Consider the following 26,100-nt stretch of genomic DNA (forward strand, 5'->3'; position numbering starts at 1 on the left):
ACAAACAAAGAAAATCTTTACAGGTTGTTTCACCTTGGTAAACCCAAAATTCAATAATTGCAAGTTTCTTAAAGCTAGATGGTCATGAATTATTGTTGAGTTTGAGAGGCTGACTGTAAAGCATTTTCAAGCAGTTCCTGCAATTTTTTTACATTTCTTAGGCGTGTTCTAATTCCCATCTCTGTAAGTTTAGCTTTGATATTTTCAGGGGTCATGTTAGCCACATCGTACTCATTACTATTATTCGGATCAGCTGGATTGGATGAATTTTTCATAGCTGCTCTTCGACAGGCACGTTTTTCCTTGATCTCGGATTCCCAGTAGTCTGCATTTCTTTTCTTGTATGCTCTTGGTGTTCGTTCACAATCACTTAGCAGCTCAAGTCTCTTACTAACCAAAAGAACATCTCTTGCGGCGTCCCACTTGTTGGACTTTTGAAGATGTATTCTTCTACAATCATCATTATTTTTCTCCACCCCTGTTTAGAGATTTTAAATGTTATTAAGGAACTTTTGATAATTTAATATAAGTTAAATCTTGTTGTGTAACAAAGAATTGATGTTAACCTACCTGATTATATTACAAGAAGTGATCTAAACTAACAATAGAACATGGAATGATTTTCTAAATATCATTTTGTCCATTGCAATAACAATAACATTAACAAAAAAAAATTAAGGGTTATTGAAAAAGTTACCCTTTGCTCTAGGAAGAAGAAATGATATTAAAAGTTTTTTGGAAAATGGCTTAAAATATCAGATACACATTTTATCTGTATTATTTCTGTACATAAACCGGTCTTACCCTGCCCTGTAAATTTCTTGATGCTTTGAAGTTCTGCTAGGAATCTTGGCACATGGTACACCATTGCATGCATGTATGGAGTGACCTTTGCCATGGTGTAACCAGGGCTTATTCCTCCAAGAGATGTAAAGAGGGACACCCATGCCTTTGCCTGACAACAGAAAAAAATTATGGATAAAACAAGTCATAATAAGAAAAAAATTATGGGAATGAACATGTATGCAAATGATTCAGATATGTAGTTTCATACTATAAGATCAGTGAAGCACTCTTCAGATGAAATTACCATTATGCTGGATTACAACAGTTTGCTGATTTTAAACTGAAATATAAAATTATAGTAGTTTCCATAGTACTACCCCCTTACCCATTTCAGTTTGATTAGAACTTATTATGTGTTAATTCCATTTCCATTTGAACAGTTTGTTTACCTTTTGAAAGTAGTCTTCAGCGTAATCATCAGGCGGGTTTTTTTCATCAAACATTTTGTAGAGCTCATCAAAGTCCTATGCAGAGTAATATTTTGCAATTAACATTTTACTTGATTGTTCAATTTAACATGTAATAATGATCAAAGGTATATTACAACCTGAGGTTAAAAGATCTAATTTTAAGTTATACTAGGCTTGAAAACCTATTTAAAATAATTTCATTATCCAAGATAATTGTCAAACTAAGATAATGTTACCATCCAGATTTTTGTCACAACATCTCTGGTTTCTGGCTTTAAAATGTTGGGCAACTTTGGTGGCAATTCTTTTAAAAGTATCTTCTTGTCAGAACCCATCAAGCTTGTGAAGTCATAGCAACCACTGCCTTTCCCGTCAGCATTTTTCTTCTCCCATACATTGAAGGACACACCACAACTGTTAATAGCAGCTTTGAGTGAATCCAAGTGTTTGCTTGTTCTTTGGCTAGGGGGTTTGTCAACATTTTCCTTTATGTCCCGGGCGAGCGCTTCTTCAATTAAGTTGTTAGTTAAAACATCTGTAGATACAATTATAATGTAAATCATTAGTAACTTCTCCAGGTACAGCTGTAGTTTACAGGAGTTATGTTTTGCCTCATTAAGAAAGCAAAGTTTTCCCTTCTATTCCCCTAACATTTCAAACAATGTCAGTTATGTATGTTATTTTAGGAGGCGGTGTGGCCCAGTGGTAAGGGCACTGGACTTGAAATCTGGAGGTCCCGAATTCAAGTCCAGCCTCGGCCACACTTGTAAATAGCCAGCTGCTTTGATTATTATTTGTTTCCCAATATTTCTGAGTGGAATGCATGTAAACTAGATTGGGGTAGCTGAGTGCATTTCCACTATAAACAAAGCATGTATTATTATTATTATTATTATTATTATTATTATTATTATTATTATTATTATTATTATTAATTATGCTGCGTAAAAACAAAATAAACCAAAAGAGTTTGACAAAACAGACTACATGTACCTGTTACTCTCAGCATCAAGTGAAGCTCATCAAGTATAACATTTTGTAATGGAATTTCAAGCAAGGGCTGGTGGGCACAAGACAATTTCTTGCTGTTCGCAGAGTCCTTTATGGTTTGAAGAGTTCTCACAAGAGATTCTTGCCAGTAATAATCTCTGGCTTTGGACATGTCATGCCTATATTTTGAGTACACACAAGACAAATAAAAAAAATTGAGTATATTTCATTACCGAACAATTCATACAGGCAAACTGCTAGAATGAGTAGGATATTTTAATAAAAATACCTGTCTCTCTTGTGAATTGTACACCAAAGGCATGAATAATCAGAGGTTGCACCCTTCATACCTAGTATCAGTAGAAGAAACTGAAAGAAACAAACAAGTGTAAAAAGGACATAGCAAAATCAACACAGTTTTTTTTTTTTTGCCATTTTAGCACATCAGGGCTGAGTTGCTTGAAGCATAGTTAGCGTTAACCATTGGTTAAGAGGTATTAAAACCTATAGGTTGTCATGGTGTTTAACCTGGGTTAGCGCTAACCATGCTTCGAGCAACCAGGCCCAGGAGGGAATTTTGAAATGGTCCAACCTTAATTTGTTATTTACACATAAATTTATGCAATTAGACACTTTACCTTGTAGTCTCCACCCAGAAACATTTCAATCGATACTTCCTTTCCATCAACTGTTACCTTGCCTTCCCTTACAATCTTGTTAATGGCATTAAACAAATCTTTACATGAGGTCTTCAGAAGATCATAGCTCTCTTGACCTTTTATTACTGCAACCGTATTATTCCCTAATAAAGAAAAATACTAAATTAATGAAAGAGATGAAAGAAACTTCACAGGGAACAATAAATTCCCATTCACTGCATGATATGTTACCTTTTGATGACATAACATCTTCATTCTCCACAACCGAGTATGACATAATGACAAAGTTTGTAAGCCTGGACATTCTTGCGCCATCTCCACTGATCTTAACTTTTAGTTTTGCATCTGGTTCATCTTGGATTTTCTGCAGATCATGATCATGATTACTATTATTAACATGATTATAACATCATTAATATTGCTATTATAATATTGTGCTCATTTAATATTATTATTATTACTCTATCATTATGATAAATTATTATGATTATGATGATGATGGTGATGATGATGATGATGATGATGATGATGATTATTATTATTGTTATTTATTATTATCATACCAGGCATACCAGTTAAATGACTGGCACTGGTTTACAGAACACTTAGCTGAAATACTTACCAGTTTCCTTATTGTGTTCTGAAGTTCACTCTCAAAGTCAAGTTGAGCTCCTTCTGCTGTACCAGGGGTTCTTCGTATGTGGATCAGCTCATTTAGTTGGTTCTTGCTCTGTCTCAACAGGTAAGACCTAGGTAGACTTTCCCCTCCACATGCTAATGTGAGTTCATGATAAGCTGCTTCCCCTATGCAAAATTTGTCTGTTAAGTAAACAATCTCTTTAATTTTGTCTTGGTCTTCTTTGGGCAACTCCTTGAAGGATTTAGGTCCTTGTTCATGGTAATTGATGTTGTGAGTCTTACCATTGTCATCTAGAAATTCCATAGAACTTAACCTAAGGCCAAAAGTCTCTGCGAACCATAGAGCTCTTTCAGCCTTAGTTTTTAACTCTCTTAGCTTCCTCTGCTGTTGTTTTTCTTGGACCTCAGTAAATTTCTTGCCTGTGTTTTCTAATTTCTCAAGTTCCTCCAATTTTTCTACATACTGAGACAAATGGGCATTCTCCTCCTTCACCAGTTTTAAATCATCATACATCTCTTCTACTCTCTCTTCTGCTTTACGTTGTAATTCCCGGGCTTCATTTATTTCTTTCCAAAGTTGATCAATTATCTCTTGTAGATCTTCATAATCGAGTAGCAAATCTTCATTTTTCTCTTGCAATATTTTGTTTTGTTTCTTCTGTTCTTTCAACTCCTCCTCGACTTCAGCAATGTTTCGCACTTCCCCCTTACGTATGGCTATCTTTTTAACCTTGCTTCCAAATGTTTCATATTTTTTGCCGGAAATTCCAACAAACTGGCTCTTCACTGTGGACGCGAGCCTCCTAAAGTGATTTTCAATTCTTTCGCAGTCTCTCCTTATCAAAATCCCAAACCTTTCACCAATCAATGCATTTGCAATGTCAATAAACTTAACGTCTGGGAACGCTTTTTGCTCTTTGAACTCGTACCAGCTCTTTAAACACTTGTTAGTTACGTTTACTGTTAGGAGAATCTGATCACTGTTGACACACTGCTTTGCTACATATTGTAAACTGTGATTTGAATCGAGGCCGATACAGTTGAGATACCGCTCCCGATCGTAATAACTCAGTGCCTCAGACATTGAGAATATGTGGTTTCTAAAGAAACCGTTTCTACGACTCTTTTAAATATAAAACAGCGAATCGAAAACATGAACTGCCAGAATAAGCAACTGAGTAAGAAATTAAATTCTCGCGCGAATTTCCCGCGGGATGCTCTTGCGCGGAGGCTTGATACTGCTATACAAAGCGATTGCGGGCTTAACTTTAAACTGCGGTCCAAAAAAACTGCAGGCCTAAAGAGCCTGCTTCTCACTGAAAATTTTGATACCAAACATGCAGGGTATTCGAGTGAGAATAAGGCAGAAAGTCGAGAAATTCTTCGCCTTTTTTGCAGTGGAACGGAACAGGAACTGCGTGACATGTCGGCTTTCCTTTTCGGGACTTATTTCATTGTGTAGGGTTTTTAACAGCTGAAGTGAAAGGTAAATTTATAAGCTTAAGATCGGAATTTTATTATCCAGATAGGGCTTTAACTGTATTTTATGAATCGATTTTGGCAAATTGTGTAGCGTCTTTAGATTTTTTGTTATTTCCTGTACAATGTGGAACCTTTGATTGTTTTGACGGTGATCTGCAGGATTTTCCAAGGCTTTTGACTGGATCTGAAGTTGCAAAACGATATCGTTCCGAGTGAAAGGTATGGAATTCATTTTCGCTGTAGGTTTTTTAACTAAAATAGAGCTGAAATATCACTGAATGGTTCTTGATTTTGGCAAACTGAAAAATAATATTAGTTGTTCTTGTATTTTCCGTAAGTCAATCGCGTCTCATATAATGCTTTGTAATTCCGTACGCCATTTTTATTATCGATTGGGAAAAGCCGCTACTGCCATGCGGGCTCAAATGTCCAAAATTTTCGGCCATGCTAAATAAATCTTCGGAAAAGGAAAGAATTTACAGTCCTCTTCAGTTTGTGAACCGGCAAGTGCGGTGTTCATGAAAGATTCTGCGACACAAGCTGACCCATCCGTAAGAGAAAATTTGGTATTAAATTGTTATTTATATTTTATTTTTATATTTATTATTGAATTTGGTATTAAATGATAACAGTTCAATTAATAATTATAACATGATCACACCCACTCAGCCAATCAGCGACCAGTATTTGTATGGTCTATATTTCATAAACTGTCTGAAAATTATGTAAATAGGCACGGACTTTGAAGCACAGGGGAATTGTGGGGTAAAATATGTACTAAATAGTATGCTCTGCATAGAAAATACTAATTAGTTCTTTTCTTTTCCGTTGTGTAAAAGCCTAATTAGTATTCTTTATATAGAGCATACTAATGAGTATATATAGATGAACAATTTTAGTTACTGTAAATACAGGATGGTAATTAAAAAAAAAAAAAAGAAAGAAAAGGTGCAATCGTCACAACGATAATTAAATTCGAAGTTTTCTCTTTACGTATGATTAATCACCAAAACATCAAAACCGAATTCTGAACAGTGATCGGAAGGTCTTAGGCTTGACTCCTGACAGGAGCACTCGGATTTTTTTCCGAGTATGCCTGTGTCACTTACTGAATAATACGTCATTTATTCACCAGGCTTAAAATATTCCATCACATTTATTCCATGCATTATACATGTCGCCTCCTATACGCAGCCGTTCTTTTCAAATTGTTTGTTTCAAATTGTCTGTCTTTGATTGTGAACTGAGAACGCGTGTGATTTTGCTGCGCAAACTGTAGTTTTTTGGGGTTCGTTCGCTTTCACGTTGGCGATAAGCAAGGACGTTGACGCCAAAAAGAATTCTTAAATAAACATATCTTTATCACAGAATTAACCGCAATAAATTGTTGTCGTGTTTGTAATATTAAGAATCTTACAGAATGTTTATTTTTCACGAGGAAGAGTAAATTGCGACGATATCGTTGGTTCCCGTATGTTTAGTTTATCGTGTTGAAAATACATCTGGCGTAAAAATGTTCATCTTTCAGACGCCGGGAATTTTGTTATACATCTATCACATTTGTAAGTTATTCAGCTTCACACAGACAAGCGCGCATTTTTCAATATCATTTCTTTTCAATATATTTCCGGAAGTGTTCATGAACAAGGAAGATAAATTCATTACCATTCAAAAAATGTTCAATAGATCCATAATAGGTAGAAAATGTTTTATAATTTTGTATGTGGGTGATACAGTAATTTCCTTTTAAACCGGAAAAAGCGTCCGGTTAAATGTATGTTTTTACACGAACGTTATCACACTGAACTGACAAATTGTCTTTGAACGACAAGCGGTCCACTGAATACACAACAACAACAACAATTTATTCAGTATTCCCATATATATACATGGTATTACTTATGTAATAAGTCTGGACTACGTTAAATAATTATGTCTAATAATTAAGCTAGCATTGATTGTCGATTCAGCATTGAATCATAAATATAAGCAGCAATGGTTCTACAAACAAAAGGATCAACGTTATTAAAAAGAAACATGATTTTTGAGATATTGTCAAGATCATTAAAATTTCGATATTTGTCATTTATTTCATCAAAATATTTCTTACGTGTATCATGATAATGTTCGCAAGAGAATAGAAAATGCGATTCGTCTTCAATTTGATTGGAATTACAGAGATAGCAGGTTCTCAAATTTTCAGGTGTCTTGTTGTGCCGGCCAGTTTCAATTCGCAGATTGTGATTTCCAAGACGAAATGTATTGATTTGTTTTTTGTGACGTACATTTTTTATCGAATCCAAGGAGTCAGTTTTGTGGCAATCTTGTTTAAAGATAGAGTAGAATTTAAGTTTTTTATTTAGGTTTAGTAAATTAAGTTGATGATTAGTTGAAGTTTTATTAACATTTAGTCGAATACGTTCAGTGAAGTTGTGAATGTTTAAATTTGAAATGTTTAAATTGGAAAGATTACACAGAGAGTTGACTCTTTGCATAATGCTCAGTTGGTTTTTGTCGGTCATTTCTTTAGATAGGTAAAGGCATTGTTTGGCAATGTTATCTTCTGGTAGACTTTCCAGGTGTAACCAAAATTTAATAATATTTATGTCAATTTTTGCTTTTAATGATAATCTTCCAAGTTCATTTCTACATGCTACATTTGGGCATTGTTTATTGACTCCTAAAAAAAGTTTACAGAAATAAACATGAGTTCGTTCGATTATATCTTTTTCCCATGTGTTATAGTCGTTTTTGTCATAGACTCCCCAAACTTCTGAACCATACATGAGGATAGGGAGGAATAAAGAATCAAATATTTTGTTCACAACATCAATTGGTAATTTTGAGAAGTTGAGGAAACGGCGTGTTGCAAATATAGATCTCCTAGTTTTTTCTTTTAAATTTATTTTATTATCTCGGAAGTTTCCATTCGACGTGAAATTGACTCCAAGATAAGTGTAGTTGCTGACAGTTTCTATCTTTTCTCTGTTTATATGAAAATAGTGGTCATTTAAAGTAGATTTTCTGAGTTTCTTTTGAAAAATAACAACTTTCGTTTTCTTGAGATTTATATTTAGCAACCAGTCGTTACAGAACTGGGATAATGTATTTAGTGCTGTTTGTAATCCTTCAGCCGTGTGAGAGATCAAAATTAAGTCGTCGGCGTAGAGGAGGCAATTAAGTTTTGAACCGTCCGGTAGTAGAACTGGATCTGTTTTCATAGTATCAAGAAGGGTAGGAATCTCGTTTAGATAGAGGTTAAAAAGCATTGGTGAGAGAATGCAGCCTTGTCTAACACCATTTGCGTATTCAAAATATTCTGTTCTTTGAAAGCCAAATTTAATGGAACATTTAGATTTTGAGTAAAGGTTTTTAATTAAGTCATAAAATTTACCTCCAATCTTATTTTGTAATAATTTATAAAATAGGCCGTCGTGCCAAATTGAGTCAAAGGCTTTCTTAAAATCTATAAAACAAGTGAATAGTTTACCTTTAGTAGAATGCGTTACATGTTTGTCAATCAATGTTCGAAGGGTAAAGATGTGATCAGATGTCCGGTGATTTGGCAGAAATCCAATTTGAGCTCGATGTAAAATGTTCTCTTTATTGAGGTAATGTTGTAGTCTGATGTTCAAAACCGAGGTGAATAGCTTTCCAAGACAGCTGTTAATGCAAATTCCTCTGTAATTTGAGGGGTCTGATTTGTTTCCAGACTTGTAGATAGGAGTGATGATACCTTCACACCAAGATGAAGGGAAGAACCCGCATTTTAATATGAGATTAAAGAGTTTACATATTGAGTTTTTTAAGTACCATATTCCTGTTTTTAGCATTTCATTGCGAATTCTATCGGAACCAGGAGCCTTTTTTGATTTTAACAATTTTGTTGCATTTTCAATTTCCTTTAAGGAGATTTCATCATCTAAGTGATTATGATCTTGTTTAAAGTCTTCTAATGCGGATATCTCATTTGTTAAGGAGCGGTTTGCATTTGGTTTCGAATGTAAATTCGTAAAATGTGTGAATAAATTATCAATAGGTACTTCTTCTTCATTTTTGTCACGAGAATTGTCTTCATTTATCGATCTTAGGTAATGCCAAAACTCGTGGCTTTCTTTATTATTTATAAGATTATCAATTTTAGTGTTAAGAAGTACAGATTTTTTTAATTTAATTAATTTGTTGTAGTCACGGTGAGATTTATGATATTCTTGTCTTAGTTCTTTGTTATGAGGATTTCTGTGTTTTTTGTTAGAGAGCACCTTTAACGACCTTCTCGCTAATTTGCAGTCGTTATCGAACCATTTTTTTGAGATTTTATTTCGGTGTATTTTCTTTCGACAAGTGAGTCTCAAAGAGCGCGATGAGATTTCATTCAGTAGATTAGTAAATTGTTCAGTTGCAAGCTCAACACCTTCGCTGTTTGAGGAAAAAACAGTCTGTTCAAATAATGATAATTTTGATTGAAAATACACAATATGAAAGATACAAGATACAATATGAAAGATGAATATGAAAGATACACAATATGATGGGACGCTGTCGAAAGAGGCTGTCGTTGGGTGCTGTACATATTTTAGGAAGCCGTTGTTTTGGGGCTGACGCATCGATGTGCGAAGAGAGCAATCATTTTCTGACTGGTGAAGATATTTTCAAGGTATTCGTTATCTCTGTCATGTATCAACATTGATTTTCCCCTCGCTGTTCTCCATATATTACCTATAGTGCTAGTTGAGAGAATTTGTTTAAATATCAAGACATTGCGTCTTCGGTGATCATTTCCTGTATTCTCATAACCTGTATGTTTGATCAAGTAGTGATATTGTAGCTATTGGAGCTTGCTGTTCCCCGTCGCTCAAGGTACTGGGAGCAGACGAATGCTGAAAGCACGATCGCGAAAATAAAAAGCCGGCGCGGGAACTTTGTTAGTCAGGGCGCTTGCCATTTGTCAGAACTGAAACTTGCAGGCCAGACCGTACCTGTGTGAAGGATAAGTTTTATTCTAGTACTTCGAATTTCTTCAACATTTCGGAGTGGTTATTTTTCAAGATTTTGCAGTACCATGCATCCTTTCAAAATAACGCGTTTGGCCTGCCAGTTCTGGCAAATGGAAAGCACTCGCACCAACAAAACATGTTTAATTAAACCAGGTTTAACAAAATGAAAATTGGCAACAGAAAGCTGAATCATTGGCTTTGACATAGGATTCAAGTAAACTTTAATTAACTTATGCTTTCATTTGTACTAAATCTGTAGTCGAAAAAAATCCGAAAGCAGGTACGAAGGAAACAATTATAAACTGTGTTTACTAAACAGCTCCTAAATATGTTCGCGTTCGCTCTTCTATTCCTCGATCCTCCTTTCCACTCCATGGGAGGATGAACTTGCTAATTTTTCTTGCTCGCGTGAACAATCTATAAGATGAAAAAGAAATTCTTGTAGTTTTGTAAATTACCGCAAACAATTTGCTAAAAATACTGTTAAACAAACTTTTCCGGTATTTCACTTTTCTTGGTTAACATCCAATTTCTCCTTATTCATTGAGAGACAGATAGACGGCAAGAATTATAACTGTGTGATGTGCCACGGTATTCTTATAACTGGCATAGGAAGAAATGAGTTTAATCAGTTAGGAGAAAGTGTATTTCGATAGTCAAGCCTTGAGTTTGCGCATGGTTACTGTCAGGTCGGATAACACAACACAGTCTCTGTGTTTTTGACAAATCTTCGTGCGTTCAGTTTGTATTCTTTCATTTTGTTTTGAAGAATTTTGACTGCTTTAAATCCAGTTTTGCTTTTGTCTGAGGGATACTTTTGCTTATTTTCCCGAAACTACGCTACGTGGTGTTTGTTTTTGTTTCTAAAAAATAAAATTCTGTCACATGAGCGCTTGTCAAAGACGACATCTGATACGAGATATTCGACCTGTCACACGCTCATAACACCATCTCTAACACGCACCGCACTGCCGGAATATCCGACAAATATTCCGCAATATCTCTTGCTTCTGGCGACTTTGATGTCCCCACAACGGAGAAGAAGATTTAGCAAGTTTCGAAGCCGGATAAGAAAGAGTTTTCGCGCCGCTAAAAGATGGAAAAGTTCATTTAGAGTGCGGAGAAGGAGTGCAACATTTCGGGTAAGACGCATAATTGCTCAATATTGTGATCATTTACCGGCGCATTTACGACTAATTGCCATTAATATGTGTATTTAGGAAGGCATTTTCGAACCTCTTTGATCGTTCGCTAAATGTAGTCGCTGACCCTAGGTTTCTGATGCGATCACACTTTGATTCTCTGTTTTGAATTTCAGCAGCGCGACACGTGAAAAATGTTGCTCTTACTCTTGGAGACGTCTTAAAGAATTGTAATACTCAAGTGAATTCTTAAACTGTAAATCCGTTGACCCCGGCTTTGTTATTTTTGACGGTGAAGAATTTTCTAAAATAATCTATTTTGGTGTTATATATGGGCGATATCTGAATAAACTACATCAAAGGAACCGACACATCCGGTCCAGGAAATACCACTACTATTGCAGTTATTTCCCTGCAAACTCGTATTTTTAATTCGCCCTTGGGTTGGTCATACAACCAGTATGTGTCACGTTTTGCAGAGTTCAAAACACGTTTTTCGCAATAATTGTCCTTTGTTTATAATGAAAACAAAGCCGCAATAACTACGTTGTAATGAGAAGCCAGATACCTTTTACAGGCAGATAGGTCTTTTATAAATTAATTTCTCGCGTTGCGATTTTTAATGTCCTTTTTCACACCCTTGTATTGATCTTGTTGATTGTTCTTTTAGAGCGCCATCAGAATTGCTTGTGGCAATTTTCAATTAATGGTTTCCGAATATGCCGGTCTCACTTAATCCTCTTGACGTAAACTTGTCTCGATCTCAAGCCTTGATGTTTCATTATGTGGTAATTCATCCGTCCTTTAAGTCGGCTATCTAAATTTTCTGTAATCTGACAAGGCAATCACTGATTTTTCTTCTGTACTTGTTTACAATGCGCTATTTTCAATTTTCTTATATATTTCCCCTTTTCTTCTCTCTTGATATTCAGTTCTGTGTTATTCCTATCGATTTAATGTTAAGTTGCAACTTACCCCAAGGACTCTAACAATTAGAATATTGACACTCCATTGCTCGTATACGCAGTACATCGATGAAACAAGAATGTGTTCGGTGTAGGCGTTGTTCATGTGGGGATTTGTAGATAATTGGATCCACTTAATAGAATATCACAACATGTGGTGTCTGCTTAGGAAGCTCAAAGAAACGCCGAGGGTCAACAACATCAACTACACGCTTGAATTTTTGGTGTTACTTCTCTTGATCGTTTAAGAACATTCTTGGCTTGATTTGCTGTCCGTACATTCGCTGAAAAAGTTTTATTCAATAGTACGCTCTAGTGGAGGGTAGGGGGCCACTTTGTCGTTTTTCAGTTCATTCCTTTCCCATCCCCACACAGGTCAGGCGGAATGCAATTGCAAGTTCTTGTTTTTTCATAGCATTGCATTGTCCAGCGAACAACCAGGTGAACGTCGACAAAACGTTAACGGTGACCAAATGTATTGAGTGTTACATTTTCGTTACCGGCGTTTTGCGACTGTTTTGCTTGAAACTTGAAACTCTTTGTCTAGAAAGATGGACACATATCTAATACGTTTTCAATCAGTTTCGTATTTTCATAATTTATTAACTATCTCAATACTCTTTTAATTGCTTATTTAATGTATGCGATAATAATCAGACTTCATAGTTGTTTGGTTATTTTAAGAGCGCTCACTGTTTACCCGAGAAACTTTTGTTTTCCATTGCCGGTTTGAAATTAAAAGTTAACCAAGGTTTTCATCTCGCCCTTTAAAAGTGTCTTTAAAAGCTAATTCTCAATAAATGGTAAAAACTATGGACAAAAGTATCTTGGAAGAATGTTTACTTATTAGTTATAAAACGCGAGTTTAAGTTCACATTAATCCAGGATTAGCGCAATCGGGCTTCGAACAACTGGGTCCAAGGTGGATAAAAACCTACGACACGGCCTAGGTGCAATTTCGCGCGCCTTGTGCCGGTTGCATATTTTCCCGCGCTTGTCGCCGGTTGCATGTTTCCGCTACGAGTTTGGATTGATCCATTACGTCAAAAAGTACCGAAAGCAACAGGTTGAACAACCCTCATTCATTTTTTATGTAACTTACTTTTCGCAAACCATTCGCTACCTATTTATGGAAATTAGTGGCAAGTGAGAAAATATACCCACAATTTTATACAATTAAGGAAAGGTCGTTGTTTCGGTTCTACACTCCACAGTCTTAGTCTATACAATACGGTCAGATTCTCATATATTCTCTATTTAACAAACCACTATAACACTGACCCTCTCTAATTCCGACAACTATCACTAAATCTTGGCAGTAAATTTTGGAAGTAAGTTTATGTAAACTTTACCTCGTTAATACGGAACCTACAACGACGACAGAACGAGAGACGCAGTATATGGTTTTGTTAGTTTGGGAAGTATTACGAGAATTCGATATCATTTCAAAACCCAAAACTGAATGTTTGTCTGTCAACAGAAACAAAAGTATAATTGTCTAGTTTGTTAGAAATTATCGCCCCAGTGCAATAAAACTGTAGATTAGTGCCTCTGGCCAGAGACAGAATAGGTCGAAATGGGTTTAAACTTGAAAAATGTTAGGCTAACTTTATTTTCCAAGTTTTCGCATTTTTTGTTTTCAAAATGTTCTAGAACAGATCACGAGTTGTTTCTTTCAATAATTGAGTTGATTCTTTCTTCTCGTTGATCTCGAATTATTTTATAGCTAAGTGAAGATCTTATTTCACCATTTTTGACAGAAGCGGTCAAAAACCCTATGACAATTCCCCTTTAAAGTAAAATGGAAAGTTCCTTTTTGACATGGAGACTTTTCGCTACAAACGGCACCTTAATTGCGGCCTACGCAGCTACAAGGATGGTAGAAATTTTGTTGCCATATTCGGGGGATGTTTCTTGTGGAGCTCTCAGTTGTTTTTGGTATTGGGTTCACACCAGTCTCTGGAGATCAAACAAGGAAACCTCTCTATTTGTTACGACTGAAGATAAGCTTTGTTGTTTTATGATTTTAGGTTCAACATGTGGTTGAGTGTGAACGTATTTTGTCCAATCTGCTGGAGAAGACACCGGAGGCTCACCGTGATTACAACGAACTTGGCAAGGTGGTCTCCAAATTCAAGCAGGTATGTCTATCGGTTCTAATACAGTCAAGTACAAAACAACTACGTGTATTTAATCTTACTGCCCTGGTTGTCGTGCTAACAGTTCCCGGGTATCTGTTTTTACACTGGCTAGAGAAAGGCAGAGAGAAAGGTTTTCTCCGCTTATGTCCAGAAATGCACGCTAATGAGATTCATGAACTGTATGATAGACATCTCAAGGTGTCTCCTAACCTTAATTCTCGCTAAACCACACATAATTCTGTAAAACATGAAGTCACATGAAAACGACGAAAAGGTCTCTCTTAGATGAAGTACCCAAATTCAGGGTTAGGTGTATTTCTGGACATATCTCAAAGTTTTTGGCAAAGGAACCCACATGTCGTCTGGGAAGACGAAGCCGTGTTGTGTTCATAAAACTCTCTTACATTAACCTGTAAGGCTAAAGAATGACTAACATCTAATTTCTCCTTATAATATCAATACTTCATGTTTCAACACACACTGCCGGCATAAGAAATGCGTCGGAAGAATACTGAGGAGAATTTGTATGTTTCATCCACCCTCAGATGGTTTTATTTATTTATTTATGTTAGAGATAAATACCGAGAACGGAGGTATTAATCCATATACATCCCGAGGTCCGTAGGCTCGAGGGATGTATATGGATTAATACCGACGTTCGAGGTATTTATCTGACTTATTTCATGAAATTATTCCTTTGTTCAAGGGGACAAACGCCGGCTAATTAGTACCGTCACACTTAGGTGAGAAACGGAGAACAATAGAAGCAACCTGATGTGTGCGTTTCTCGCAGTAATGCTAATGTAAATGAGGGATTTATACAGTAAATGAGGGATTTATCTGTATAAATCCCTCGTTTCAGTTAGTTTAATATTCATGAAGTATGTAAGTTAAACTGAAAGGATGTTGAATAACAAAAGAAAATGTGTGATTCATGAAATAACGGGATTTAAAACCACTCGGCTGCGCCTCGTGGTTTTAGACCCGATAAAACACGTGCTGCGAGTTTTTTGAAAGGATTCAAAAACATTCCTGGAAAAGGGTGTGTCAAGAGAGTTCATAACAATTATGCTTTTGTGAGCGTTGGAAATTAGCATACGAGAAAAACATTGAACACCGCATACTAACAAGGAGGAGGTTTTATCGGATATAAAACCACTACACGTGATGTTTTATCGACCATTTGATAGGTCAATGGACTTATGAATTATTAATGAGCTTTTGAATGGACACATAAAAATAGGCAGACGAATTAAAGAAGATTCTTTGGGATGTTGGCTGTTGTTGCACTATAAAATATTTGCCGGCGGACTTGCGAGCCTCACGGCGTCTACTGTCTAATGCGGTGATCGCGGGTGGCCTCGCGTTAATAATATAGTTTGCCCGCAATGCACGATGGGAAGCGTGCAAAACCTCCCCTTGATCCAAAGGGTATTGTCCAAATTGGGACAACGAGACACATACGAGGCGCAACCCCTTGAACATCATCAAAACATATAAGATACATTGAGCAATCTTTTCTGCTTAGAGCGCATACAAAAGGCACATTTCACGGGTGCTTTCCAGATTTCCTGGGCTCCTACGGCCCCTAATCTAAAACCTCACCACTGGGCCTTTATACCGCAACCTAGGAACATCAACATATGTAGCCTCATCTGTTTTCTTTGTTTGTTTGTTTTTTTAATATTTTTAAACTCTGGGACCACTGTAATTGGCTTACCGTTGTTGTGGTATCCCTGCCTAATTTAGCATTTATTATACTTATTCCTTTATTTTTCTGCATTATGTAATAGGCGAAGCTAATAAAATAAAAAAAAAATAAAAATAAAACAGATGAATCGTCACAATGTATCTATACCGGCCAAGGTCTTATCTCTTTTTGCAAGGACCAGTGCTATGTATTTGAAATTCTTTTCTTTCAGATGGTGAAGGAAAGAGAAGAGGAAGTATTAGAGGCGGAGAATGAGGTTTGAATTTGTAATATTCCATAATTGTCGGAGCGCCTTTTTTGCACACCTATTGTCCCGCGCTTGGTACCAGTTACATGTTGTGGCGCGTTTGGCATACGCGGGTTATGTATTTTCCCGCGTTTGGCGCCAGTGGCACATTTCAGTTCCCGCGCTTGGCACTGGTTACTTATTTTCCCGCGTTTGGCACCGGTGTATGGGTTGTTCGTTTCGTCTGGTCTGAGTTTGAGTTCTGATTGGCTAATTGAATTATTGATGTTTGCTGTGATTGGTCAGGTGTTCAATGTTTTAGCAGACCTATTGTATCTTTGCCTGCATTCTCTAATAGCTTTCGGTTGTTAATGTCTTATCGTATTTTTTTTATCGGTCCGGATTACTATAAGCGTTTAGACAGTAAACATCTAAGATCTATAAATATAGTCCAGGCGCTGTTTATTTAAGTATTCTTTTCCTATAATCCTTGTTTCTATAAGTTGCAACTTCGAATTACTGCTTTGTTGACTTAGAAAACAGCCTTGAAATAGCTATCTTGCTTTTAATAAACCAGTTCCTTTAAAGTTGTGCTCTGTAAAATTTTGAGGATACAGCAGTTTTGTAGCTTTTTACAATACATGCATATGAAACATCTGTGATTTAAATTTTGTAGGTTTGTACGATTCTTATAGTTCTTGTTGTAAGAGGTGCTGTTTGTTCGAACATCTAGTGGAAAATCTCAGTTCTGAGTAGAGAAAAGTTTGAAAATTTTGATAGTTTGGCTCAACCGCAATGCACACAAATGTCTTCCGTCGATACGAGAACTTGATGAATTTTTGAAATTTGACAATTATCCAAAGATGAAAAGGATTGCTTATTTTTGTCCCTTGACAGAATTGAACGTTAATTCGAAGACCTTTGTTCTAATGTAAGACCTTTTTGAGTCTGGCAGTTTTTGTTTGTATACGTGCCTGTTGCAATGTTAATCTTATTAAGATTTACATTTGACCTGCTACAACTGAAATCTTCTTTCAAAAGCTTTACCTGGCTTACATTTTTGAACATTCCTCGTCATTTTATTTGTGAATTTTCACTTTGTTTAACTCGTGCAAATTGCTATACTCTGTGGGATTTACCTTGATCCATACAGCATTGAAGCTTCTTTCTCGTGTAAGAAAGGCCTAGGATATAGAATATGCGTGTGGATGATAGGGGAGGGGAGAGCAGAGGAGTAGCTTGCGTGGGGGGAGGGGTGGGGGTAAAAAGCTGTTGTTTTCCACTTACCGGATTATTAGGAAGTCGTTCGCGTTTGTTTTTAAATGCTCTGTATTAGCGTTTCTTTCTTCCGTGATAGTTGATCCAAATTTTTTTTAATCCAATCACGGTCTTTACCGTTCCAAAATTAGCTGCTGTTTTCAAAACATTGGTGTTGCTGTGTTTTGGTTTTCACCAGTCATTTCCCCAATTTGTCATAGTGAAGGCTGATTGATCGTGTACTTGAAACTATCCACTCTTCCTTTGTATATTACGTTTGGAAACGCCTTGCTGGAGAGAGCCTCGACATCCTGGAATCGCGCATGCGCGTCAGTTCATGACGTGTTTTATCCGTGAGCACGTGATGTATCGATGTAATTTTGGCATCCAGCACTTTTAGCATCCTAGCAAAAGCAGAATTGCAATGTGCCATGTAAACTGCACTATGTATTATTAACAATACGGTTTGTGGGCTATATTCAAAGGGAATAACTCCTGTTTACATGCTGTGAGAATTTGTAGAATAGGAATGTTTGACATGACAAATCCGTAAAATATGCGACATACTTTCGTCAGCAGAGTAACGCATTCACGAGTTGTTGACCTTTCCGCTCTTCAGAATATTGGATATGAAGTACCTCCGTTTTGAATATTTTCTTAACGCCCTTGAAATACTTATGACGACGAGTGAAATTTCTCGTCGCTTTCAATGCGTTTATGATGTAGCTGTGTCTGTGAATCGAAATAAAGGAACTCGTTCTGACCTGTTCTACTTCTCGTGACGGACAGTGACAAAGATTTGACAGCAAAGGAAAAATAGTTTGTTTTGATAGGATTCGTGCGGAAGGGATGCTCTGAACTAGCCAATGAAACGAGTCTTATCTACCTCGTTAATTAATTAATTACCGTCTGAGATGTGAAATGTGTTTTTATTCCAATCCTGTTTAACAAAAATTTTAATTCCATCGTTGTATCGTGCAAGCCGCGTGCCTCAGACATGCCTAATATGGAGAATTGTTTGAAATATCCGTAATAGCAAAAGGTAAAAATATTTTAGTTTTATCGTCTGAATTAAAATTCAATACTTGTATTAGGTGCCTGTTGTAGCTTAATGTCTTCAGCGTCCGAGATGGCTGTACATGTATTGCAAAGATCGGAATCCTTTTGTCAGGTTGTTGAGTTTTTACTTATTGAAATGTGTTTATCACAATCCTGTTAGCCCTGTCAACATTAGTGTTACATAACCGGCATGTTTATATATAACAATTCTGTTGAAAACTTGTTATATCGGTATGTTACATAACGGGATTGTTTTAGACTTGTGTCATCAAAGGAGGTGTATTCCAATGGTGGCCTTCCTGTATACGCAAAACGCTAACCGCAGATTGAGAGAGTGGTGAAATCGCTATCTTGTACAAGCCTTAGCACCGCTTATTTTTATATTTACCTAACCTTCGTTTTAAATCAACCATGTTGCGAAAATGTGAATCTGTAAATCAATGTAAATCTATTCTTACCCGAGTAAGTAAGCTAAAAAAAAAAACCACCAAGTTAAAATAAATCATCTTTAATCATTTAGTAAACATCGTTTAAGCTGATTGATGTCGCGAATGATAACTGGTGAAGTGAGTGATGACATCCAGTACCAGTAGATCACGAGTATTGCTGGAGAGATCGGGGTAATGTTCCAGCTTAGATATATACGTTATGAAGGTCACATGCGAGGACTTTTGCTCACAATTCAGTCCTTTTGTCATCCCTGTCATAGAAGAATCGATGATTCGACTCTTGAAAGTAAGTTGTGTTTAGCTGTAGTTCATTGGTAAGGTAGTGGGTTATTGCCAGGTAACTCGTTTGTTTGCAAATACTCCGTAGGCTTTGGGTTTTGCTGGTAATGTGGTAATTTACTTAAAAGTAGATTACCAAGGTGTTGTCATCAAGAACCCTCGGTAATTGCAGAAATTGCGTTTCGATTTGATAATCACTGAAAGTTGTTTTTGTCCTGATTTTTATTGTTTTTTACTTATCAATCTGGGGTCAGTGAACTTTTGACGGGCGATTTATCAACAGTAAATTTTGGCAATTTTGTAGAATTTTCTGTATCGTTCCTTACGAAGTCTAGTAAATAAGCGACTTCCTTTTATTGAGAAGTGAAGTTCCTCAATTAAAAAAAAAAAAAAGAAAACCGCAAAAACGCGAAAATTCGATGTGGTGAAAATTTCGTGTACCAGGGTGACAAGTGTTTAGTACTCAGGAATGACACTGACGTAAAACGTGCTTTCTGTTGGGCGGCTAATTTATATTTAACAATTATTCCATGAGCGCGCGTTGGATATGAGATGATAGATAGGTGCCGAGTTGGAGTTGGCTATCTATCATCTCATATTCAACAAGCGCGAGTGGAGTTATTGTTTTATTAAAAACAATCAAGAAATATTGCTAGATCTTGCTGATTTCGCTTTGCAAGAACAACCAGAAGACAATTTAATGGTCGTTATTTCTCGGGCATGATATAATGGCTCATATACCTTGGCCGCTAACCCAATCAAATCTCTGGAATTTCATAAAACAATGATCCAGTTTTACCCATATTCGTTACCTAGTGTTCTTGACTATTATGTTTTGCTTCGTGTGAAATCATTGTTAAGAAGTTTCGACTCAATTTTAATTTCTGTTTTTTTTTTTTTGTGAGAAAGTAAGCCCAAAATTGTGCTAGAGGTTTTAATACTTTAATCTTATATTGATATTTAACTGCTTTCGGGATGCCAAAAGTCCTTAATGGTAAATCAATAAATAAACGATTAGATAGGTAAATAGCAAACAAAATAAAGAGCAAAAACTCTTATCACCAAGCAAAGCAGTAATTATTGGTGTGACCAAATATTAAATAATCTCAGAAATGTTAAAAAGTACCAATGCAAGGCAAGATTAAACATACTATTCCTTTAATGGTATCAAAACAGTTTCCACTATGCTAGGAGTCCTTGAAATAAATACCATGAAAACAAATTCTTATCAAGAAGCAAAGCAACGTTTATTTACATGAGTAAACGTGAAAATAATCTGAGAAATATGAATTCTTTATTATTTGTTAGGTTTTGGTTTGTGCTAACTGTTGACTTTACTGAAATTACTGGCATTTTGTATGCTACCTTTCGTCTCTTGCCTGGAATTCGCTTCCTTTCTTTATAAACGCGAAACGTGTTTGCATGTTTCCCGTTGTAACCTAACACTGGTTTGCTATGGGCCGATGACACTGTTGACGTTAAGCCATTCTTGAGGGAAAGGAGTGTATGTTAATGTTGAGATTTGTCTGGCGGTTTGATAGAGGAAGTCTCGGCTGTTTTTGTTAGTTTTGGGGTTACAAGGGTGAAGCAGTTCACAAGAACCGTGTGCGGTGGGAGCTGTGTTGTGAAGCCTCGTGCCTGACGAGGAGGAGGATGATAATGATGATGATGGTGATGATGATGATGATGATGATAATGGTGACGACGTCGTAGGTGGGGATGAGGTTGGTGGTTTTTTCTAGAACTATTTCGTGCATGAAGAAGGTTCAGCACTGGTTTGACCCCTCAACTTAACAAATCCCTTGACGTAGCACCTTTAATTCATTAGGCACTGAGACACGGGTAATCATGAGCTGTTGATTCTAAATATAAACCAAGGTATACAAACGGATGTTCAAATTGTATCACATGTAAAGTCGTATTTTTTTTCTTTTATATTTCGTTTACGTAACGGTATGCAAACATCATGGTTCTTTGATCACGCAAGCAAAATCTTCGAAATGCAGGTAAAAAAACAAAACAACAACAACAAAAACAACACGACGACAATTTTACCCATGTCGATATGTTTGCTGACGTCATTTTTGCTCGTGTATAGTCAAATATAGTCATGGACACATTATCGGAAGATGATCGGAAACAGTCGCCCAAGTCCTTTAATCTTCGTAAAGCTTCGGAAGCGATCTCAAATTTAGAAAACGATAGATGAATTGCTTAATTGGGACAACTAGAATAGTACACACTAGTCATTGGCATCTTGACCGCAAAACATAAATATTTAAATATATATTTACATATATTTTTTGCACGACAAGAAAAACAGTTAGAGAACTTCTTATTAACTCTTGTTTGTAAAATAAACAAAATGATGCTTGTTCCCTTGGAATATTTATCCTTAGCAGCAAATTTTCGTGCGCTTGTGTATTTTTTCTATACTAAGTCGTCAGATGGGTCGTAACATTGTTATTATTGGGTGGAAATTTTGCGGCGGATAAATAATATGAAAAACGGGGGCATTAGGCCCTCCGCGTAACGTGGGATTAGTATTTACGTGATTGATTTCGTCTGAGGCTTCAGTCGGTCGCACGCACCCTGTGAGTGATGAGTTTATTTCGACAGCGTCATGATGAAACAGATTTTAGATGTTTTGCTTTTCAAAACGTCGGAAAAAAGTCGAAAAATGTTGGGAAATATGTGTTTGTCAGTTCAGAGGATCAAAGATGTGAAATACCCGGCTCGGCTGGAAGTGAATTGGAGTTGGCGATGCTTGGAGTCTAAGGCAAGTTGATGGTAAAAATACGTATAAGCGTCAGACTGAAAGGCTCGCCGTTCTAATTGACAAGAGAGAACTAATCTTTTCTTTTATGACGGTCAAACCATGAGTTTTGAATGATCAAACTTCAGGATTTCATCCACAGAAACAAAAGCTAGAACCACCTTGTACAAGATAATAAACAGCACTACAGGAAAATACTGCTCAGTAGCTTGCATTTAAATGTTCACACTTTAGGATTTCCTCCACATACTCGAAAGTAAGAATCACCTTGTACAGCATAATAAAAAGCACCACAGGAAAGCACTGCTCAGTAGCTTTGATTTGAATGGTCACACTTTAGGATTTCGTGCACAGACTCAAAAGTAAGAAAGCGTCGATGTCGCGTAAGCGTAGGTTTAATTTGAATGGTTACACTTTGGGATTTCCCCACATACTCAAAAGTTAGAACCATCTTGTACAGCATAATAAACAGCACCACAGGAAAGTACTGCTCAGCAGCTTTCATTTGAATGGTCACACTTTAGGATTTCGTGCACAGACTCAAAAGTAAGAAAGCGTCGATGTCGCGTAAGCGTAGGTTTAATTTGAATGGTTACACTTTAGGATTTCCCCACATACTCAAAAGTTAGAACCATCTTGTACAGCATAATAAACAGCACCACAGGAAAGTACTGCTCAGCAGCTTTCATTTGAATGGTCACACTTTAGGATTTCCTCCACATTCTCAAAAGTTGGAACCACCGTGTACAGCGTAATAAACAGCACCACAGGACAGTACTGCTCAGTAGAGTTGATATGAATGGTCACACTTTAGGATTTCGTGCACAGACTCAAAAGTAAGAAAGCGTCGGTGTCGCTGAGAAGCTAAAAAGGAAAAAAAAAACTTGCTTTAAACTTGTTTCGTTATAGTAAGCTCAATTTACTGACTTAATTCGCTGCATTCGCTTGTGCTGAAGTCAGGTTTTTCTGGATGATTTCGAACGATCGGTAAATTTTTGACGGAAGCCAGGCAGAAATCATCGCAACATCGTATCGCATTTCATCTCGTTCCGAACTGAAACAGCGGCAATTTGCCTCAGGCAATGAACATCTACTTTATATGTTCTTACTCTTATTTCAGTACTTCATAGTACCGTTGTTTGTCATTATCATATGACTTTATTTTTGACAGAATTATTTGTGGTTAGGTGAGGATAAGAGCTAAGGGACACTTTGTGATGTCTATCATAAAGTTCATGCATCTCATTTGCGTGATTCAGTCCATGCTTCAGCTTGTAATTGTCACGCTAGTTTTCACCTCGAAACTTTTTTTTTTGTCTCGTTTGATTCAAGACGTATATTCGGTCTTGCACGAATTTCAATACGGTTTTATTCAATGTAAATTGGTTAAAACGTTTGAAATGTCCGCTTTTGTTTTTGTTTTTCAAATTTCCCGGGATCTCACGGTTTTGTTTTAAAACGACAATGCATCTGCAGAGGCTGAGTGACTCGTAACGGGAAACCGTTTTGTTGTCACGCAAAGCGGATGAAGCAAACTTCTAATGCTGCATCAAAAGGATTTTTATACCAGTAAAAGAAACTGGGCTTATATTGTTAAGTGAAGTCGCCAGGCATCCAAGTGTAGCCATCAATTATATTAACTCTAAACTCAACCGTACATCGCAATTGAATTTCGCTGAGCATTGATTAAACTAATTAAATTAATGCCAATGATGTCGATCGTTGGTTTTTAAATCTTGTTTAGGCAATATTCAACATCTCATTTCTGTTTTCGTTTTGTTTTCCTTGGGGACTAAATTAACAAAAATATGTTGGTTACTTTTAAATGGTTTAAAGATGTAATGTTAGTCAGAAATGTTTTGCAATTTCATGCAAAGTCGTGGGTAGTATTCTGCTATGTCCATTTGGCAAAATTTGCCGTATGATTTTATCCTTAACCACAGCTAACATTGACTCGATTGATCCATCCTCCAAACCTCTCCCTTTTGTTGGATCGACATTGTGACTGGAGCTCACTTACTGTGATCGACAAAATAAATAATGTTTTTTAAGTGCATTTCTTTTGTAAAAGAAGTCACAGGCTAGAAATCTGCCACAGGAATTTATCGTTGTCAATGGACTTTTGTTTTGATGTCCGGACGTTTGAGAGAGTTTGATTTGTGGTGGAGATAACTTTGTTTCACCAGTTAGACTCGTCGGCGCTTAAGGTTGTTCAGGCTGGGATTTTTATCACCGCACAATATAAATCCTTCCGTATTTCCATGTTTATTTGCTGCGATTTAGCTTATGGTGAAATCTTAACTCGTGGCGTGTAGTCAAATCAGCTAATGGTTATCAAAAACTTGTTATTAGACTCGATTAGATGTGATTTGATGTTTTCTAAGATAAAATTGGCTCATACTTGTAATTTTTTCCATTTCTCAACATCAGTGCTTGGTTTTCCAGATCGACTCAGTTGTACATTTATTCCTTGATCGCATTTTTTTCTCCGCACATTGATGCGTATGTGTACCTTTCTGTAAAGCCGTTAGTGCTTCGAACATAACCCATTCTCTGGAACACTTATACGTTCTACAAGAAGGTTACAATTGGCCGGGATACCCACGTGTTCTTTAGCGTTGAAATGTCGTTTGTTTATTTCTCGCACGTCTTTATTTATTCTGCTAATGTGGGTAAATCATTTTGCGTGATACCCATGCGTGCTAATAATTCATTTCTTTGACCCTTCGGGGTTCGGCCGACCCTGTTTATTTGAGATTCCTCGCACTTCATCCCTAATCTTCAAGTATGTTATGAGTTTATGTCTCTTATATAAATGTTTTGATAGTTGTGTTCATTTATAGACATATCTCATCAAAGAGTTCGCATTTTAGACACGTTTTTGCGCGGAGTTCACTTGTAATTCCAGGCTCATATGAAAGCAATACAGCGTAACAATTCAAGAAATGCAATCACTTTGTCAATTCCTAGATAGTGTTGAAACCAGACCGCCCCTATTATTCGCTCTTATGTCCGGCGCCTGGTTCGACTGAAACACTATTTCTAATCAGAAAGGATTTAAAGGTTTAAAACCGATTATCTTGCCGGATTAATTCTCCTTATGCCTTTGGAGAGGCGAGAAACGTAGAGTTGCTCTACAAACTTCACGAACTTGCTCGGAACATCGGATATCACGCACGAATTTGCGATCGGCTTAATCATCCGTTCCAATCCCAAACGGAAGTTTGTTGGGGAAGAGTTTACGTGCAGGCGTTTGACCTGTTTCAGTTGGTCATATTATCCTTTGGTCCTTCAAAGGTTTAACGGCTGTGGTCGCTCCGCTTTGGGCAGCAGTGGAAGTTGTTGATCGTTGCATGTATTCTGTTGGCCCAGTGGGGAGATAAAGAATCTTTATTCATGGTGCTACAGCGAGCGAAAAATCTGCGGAATATGGCCACGAAAGCTCCTCTCCGCCGCGTCCAATCGCCGTCCTTTGCCGTTTCGTTAACTGTTGTGCCTTCTCAAAGTCCAGTGGTTTTTCGAAGAGCCATCAAAATGCGAACAGATGAAGAACAGGTATTGTTTTAAAAATTCGATGAGATGTTTAACGTGTTTGTCCTTGAAATGGCATGTAGTCGATGAAATATTTTGTAACGGATACCAGAGAGCTTTAGCTCTAAACAGGCGCTGCGTACAAACCAATTATGAGGTGTTTTAGAAATTGGCTCGCGCGTTGTGAAAACGGATTAAACCTGGAGGTTAACTTCGCTGTTTTGTAGAGCAGTCTCGGAACGCGAGAATTTCTCTGGTGAAAGAATTTTAAGGAGGCTTTCTTTCACTTAAATACGATGTCGCTTCGAAACTGACTATTACATGCAATGGCAAAAATTCCTGGCTGTAATGTTCAAACTTTACGGCTTCATACTCGAGAATTTTTACGCGGATGAACTACGCTTGAGTGACGACTGTCTTATTGCCTAAGGGCATTAGTTTGCCCCGCAGATATTGCTGTGTTGCTGTATTTCATCTTTCATTTGGTTGAAAATACTTAACTTACCAACATTGGATCATTTTCAAGAATTTTAAAAACTTC

The 26,100-nt window shown here is 36.8% G+C and overlaps 2 protein-coding genes across 12 annotated transcripts in view; one reads left to right on the forward strand and one right to left on the reverse strand.

Annotated features, from left to right (window-relative positions):
- The window catches only part of LOC146450074 (uncharacterized), a 74,279-nt gene that overhangs the window by 31,890 nt on the left and 16,289 nt on the right, over positions 1-26,100 (forward strand). For 7 of the 11 annotated variants that reach the window (XM_085100741.1, XM_085100740.1, XM_085100742.1 and 4 more), the window contains 2 exons: positions 14,161-14,271; positions 16,194-16,238. In XM_085100741.1, the coding sequence (XP_084956867.1) occupies positions 14,161-14,271; positions 16,194-16,238 (156 nt within the window). Of the gene's footprint in view, positions 1-10,967; positions 11,166-14,160; positions 14,272-16,193; positions 16,239-21,812; positions 22,032-24,715; positions 25,584-26,100 lie in introns of those variants that run through there. The other 4 variants (XM_085100744.1, XM_085100748.1, XM_085100747.1 and 1 more) reach the window with 4 other exon arrangements.
- Positions 82-5,189, reverse strand: LOC146450076 (uncharacterized). The gene is made up of 9 exons (XM_085100805.1): positions 3,528-5,189; positions 3,137-3,269; positions 2,885-3,048; positions 2,536-2,615; positions 2,250-2,425; positions 1,493-1,791; positions 1,236-1,310; positions 805-955; positions 82-478 (listed from the first exon to the last, which is right to left on the reverse strand). Exons 1-9 carry the CDS (start codon positions 4,626-4,628, stop codon positions 90-92), a joined length of 2,568 nt encoding a protein of 855 aa, XP_084956931.1. The 5' UTR covers positions 4,629-5,189; the 3' UTR covers positions 82-89.

This window comes from Pavona decussata, unplaced genomic scaffold, assembly GCF_977016875.1.
Source record: "Pavona decussata unplaced genomic scaffold, jaPavDecu1.1 SCAFFOLD_510, whole genome shotgun sequence".
NCBI lineage: Eukaryota > Metazoa > Cnidaria > Anthozoa > Scleractinia > Agariciidae > Pavona > Pavona decussata.

Excerpts from the sequence above, each read along its gene's own strand:
- LOC146450076 (XM_085100805.1), bottom strand. The coding sequence starts at position 4,628 with ATGTCTGAGGCACTGAGTTATTACGATCGGGAGCGGTATCTCAACTGT. Across the intron at positions 3,270-3,527 it reads AGAACACAATAAGGAAACTG|AAAATCCAAGATGAACCAGA; the intron begins GTAAGTATTTCA and ends CATGATCTGCAG. Across the intron at positions 3,049-3,136 it reads AGATGTTATGTCATCAAAAG|GGAATAATACGGTTGCAGTA; the intron begins GTAACATATCAT and ends TTTCTTTATTAG.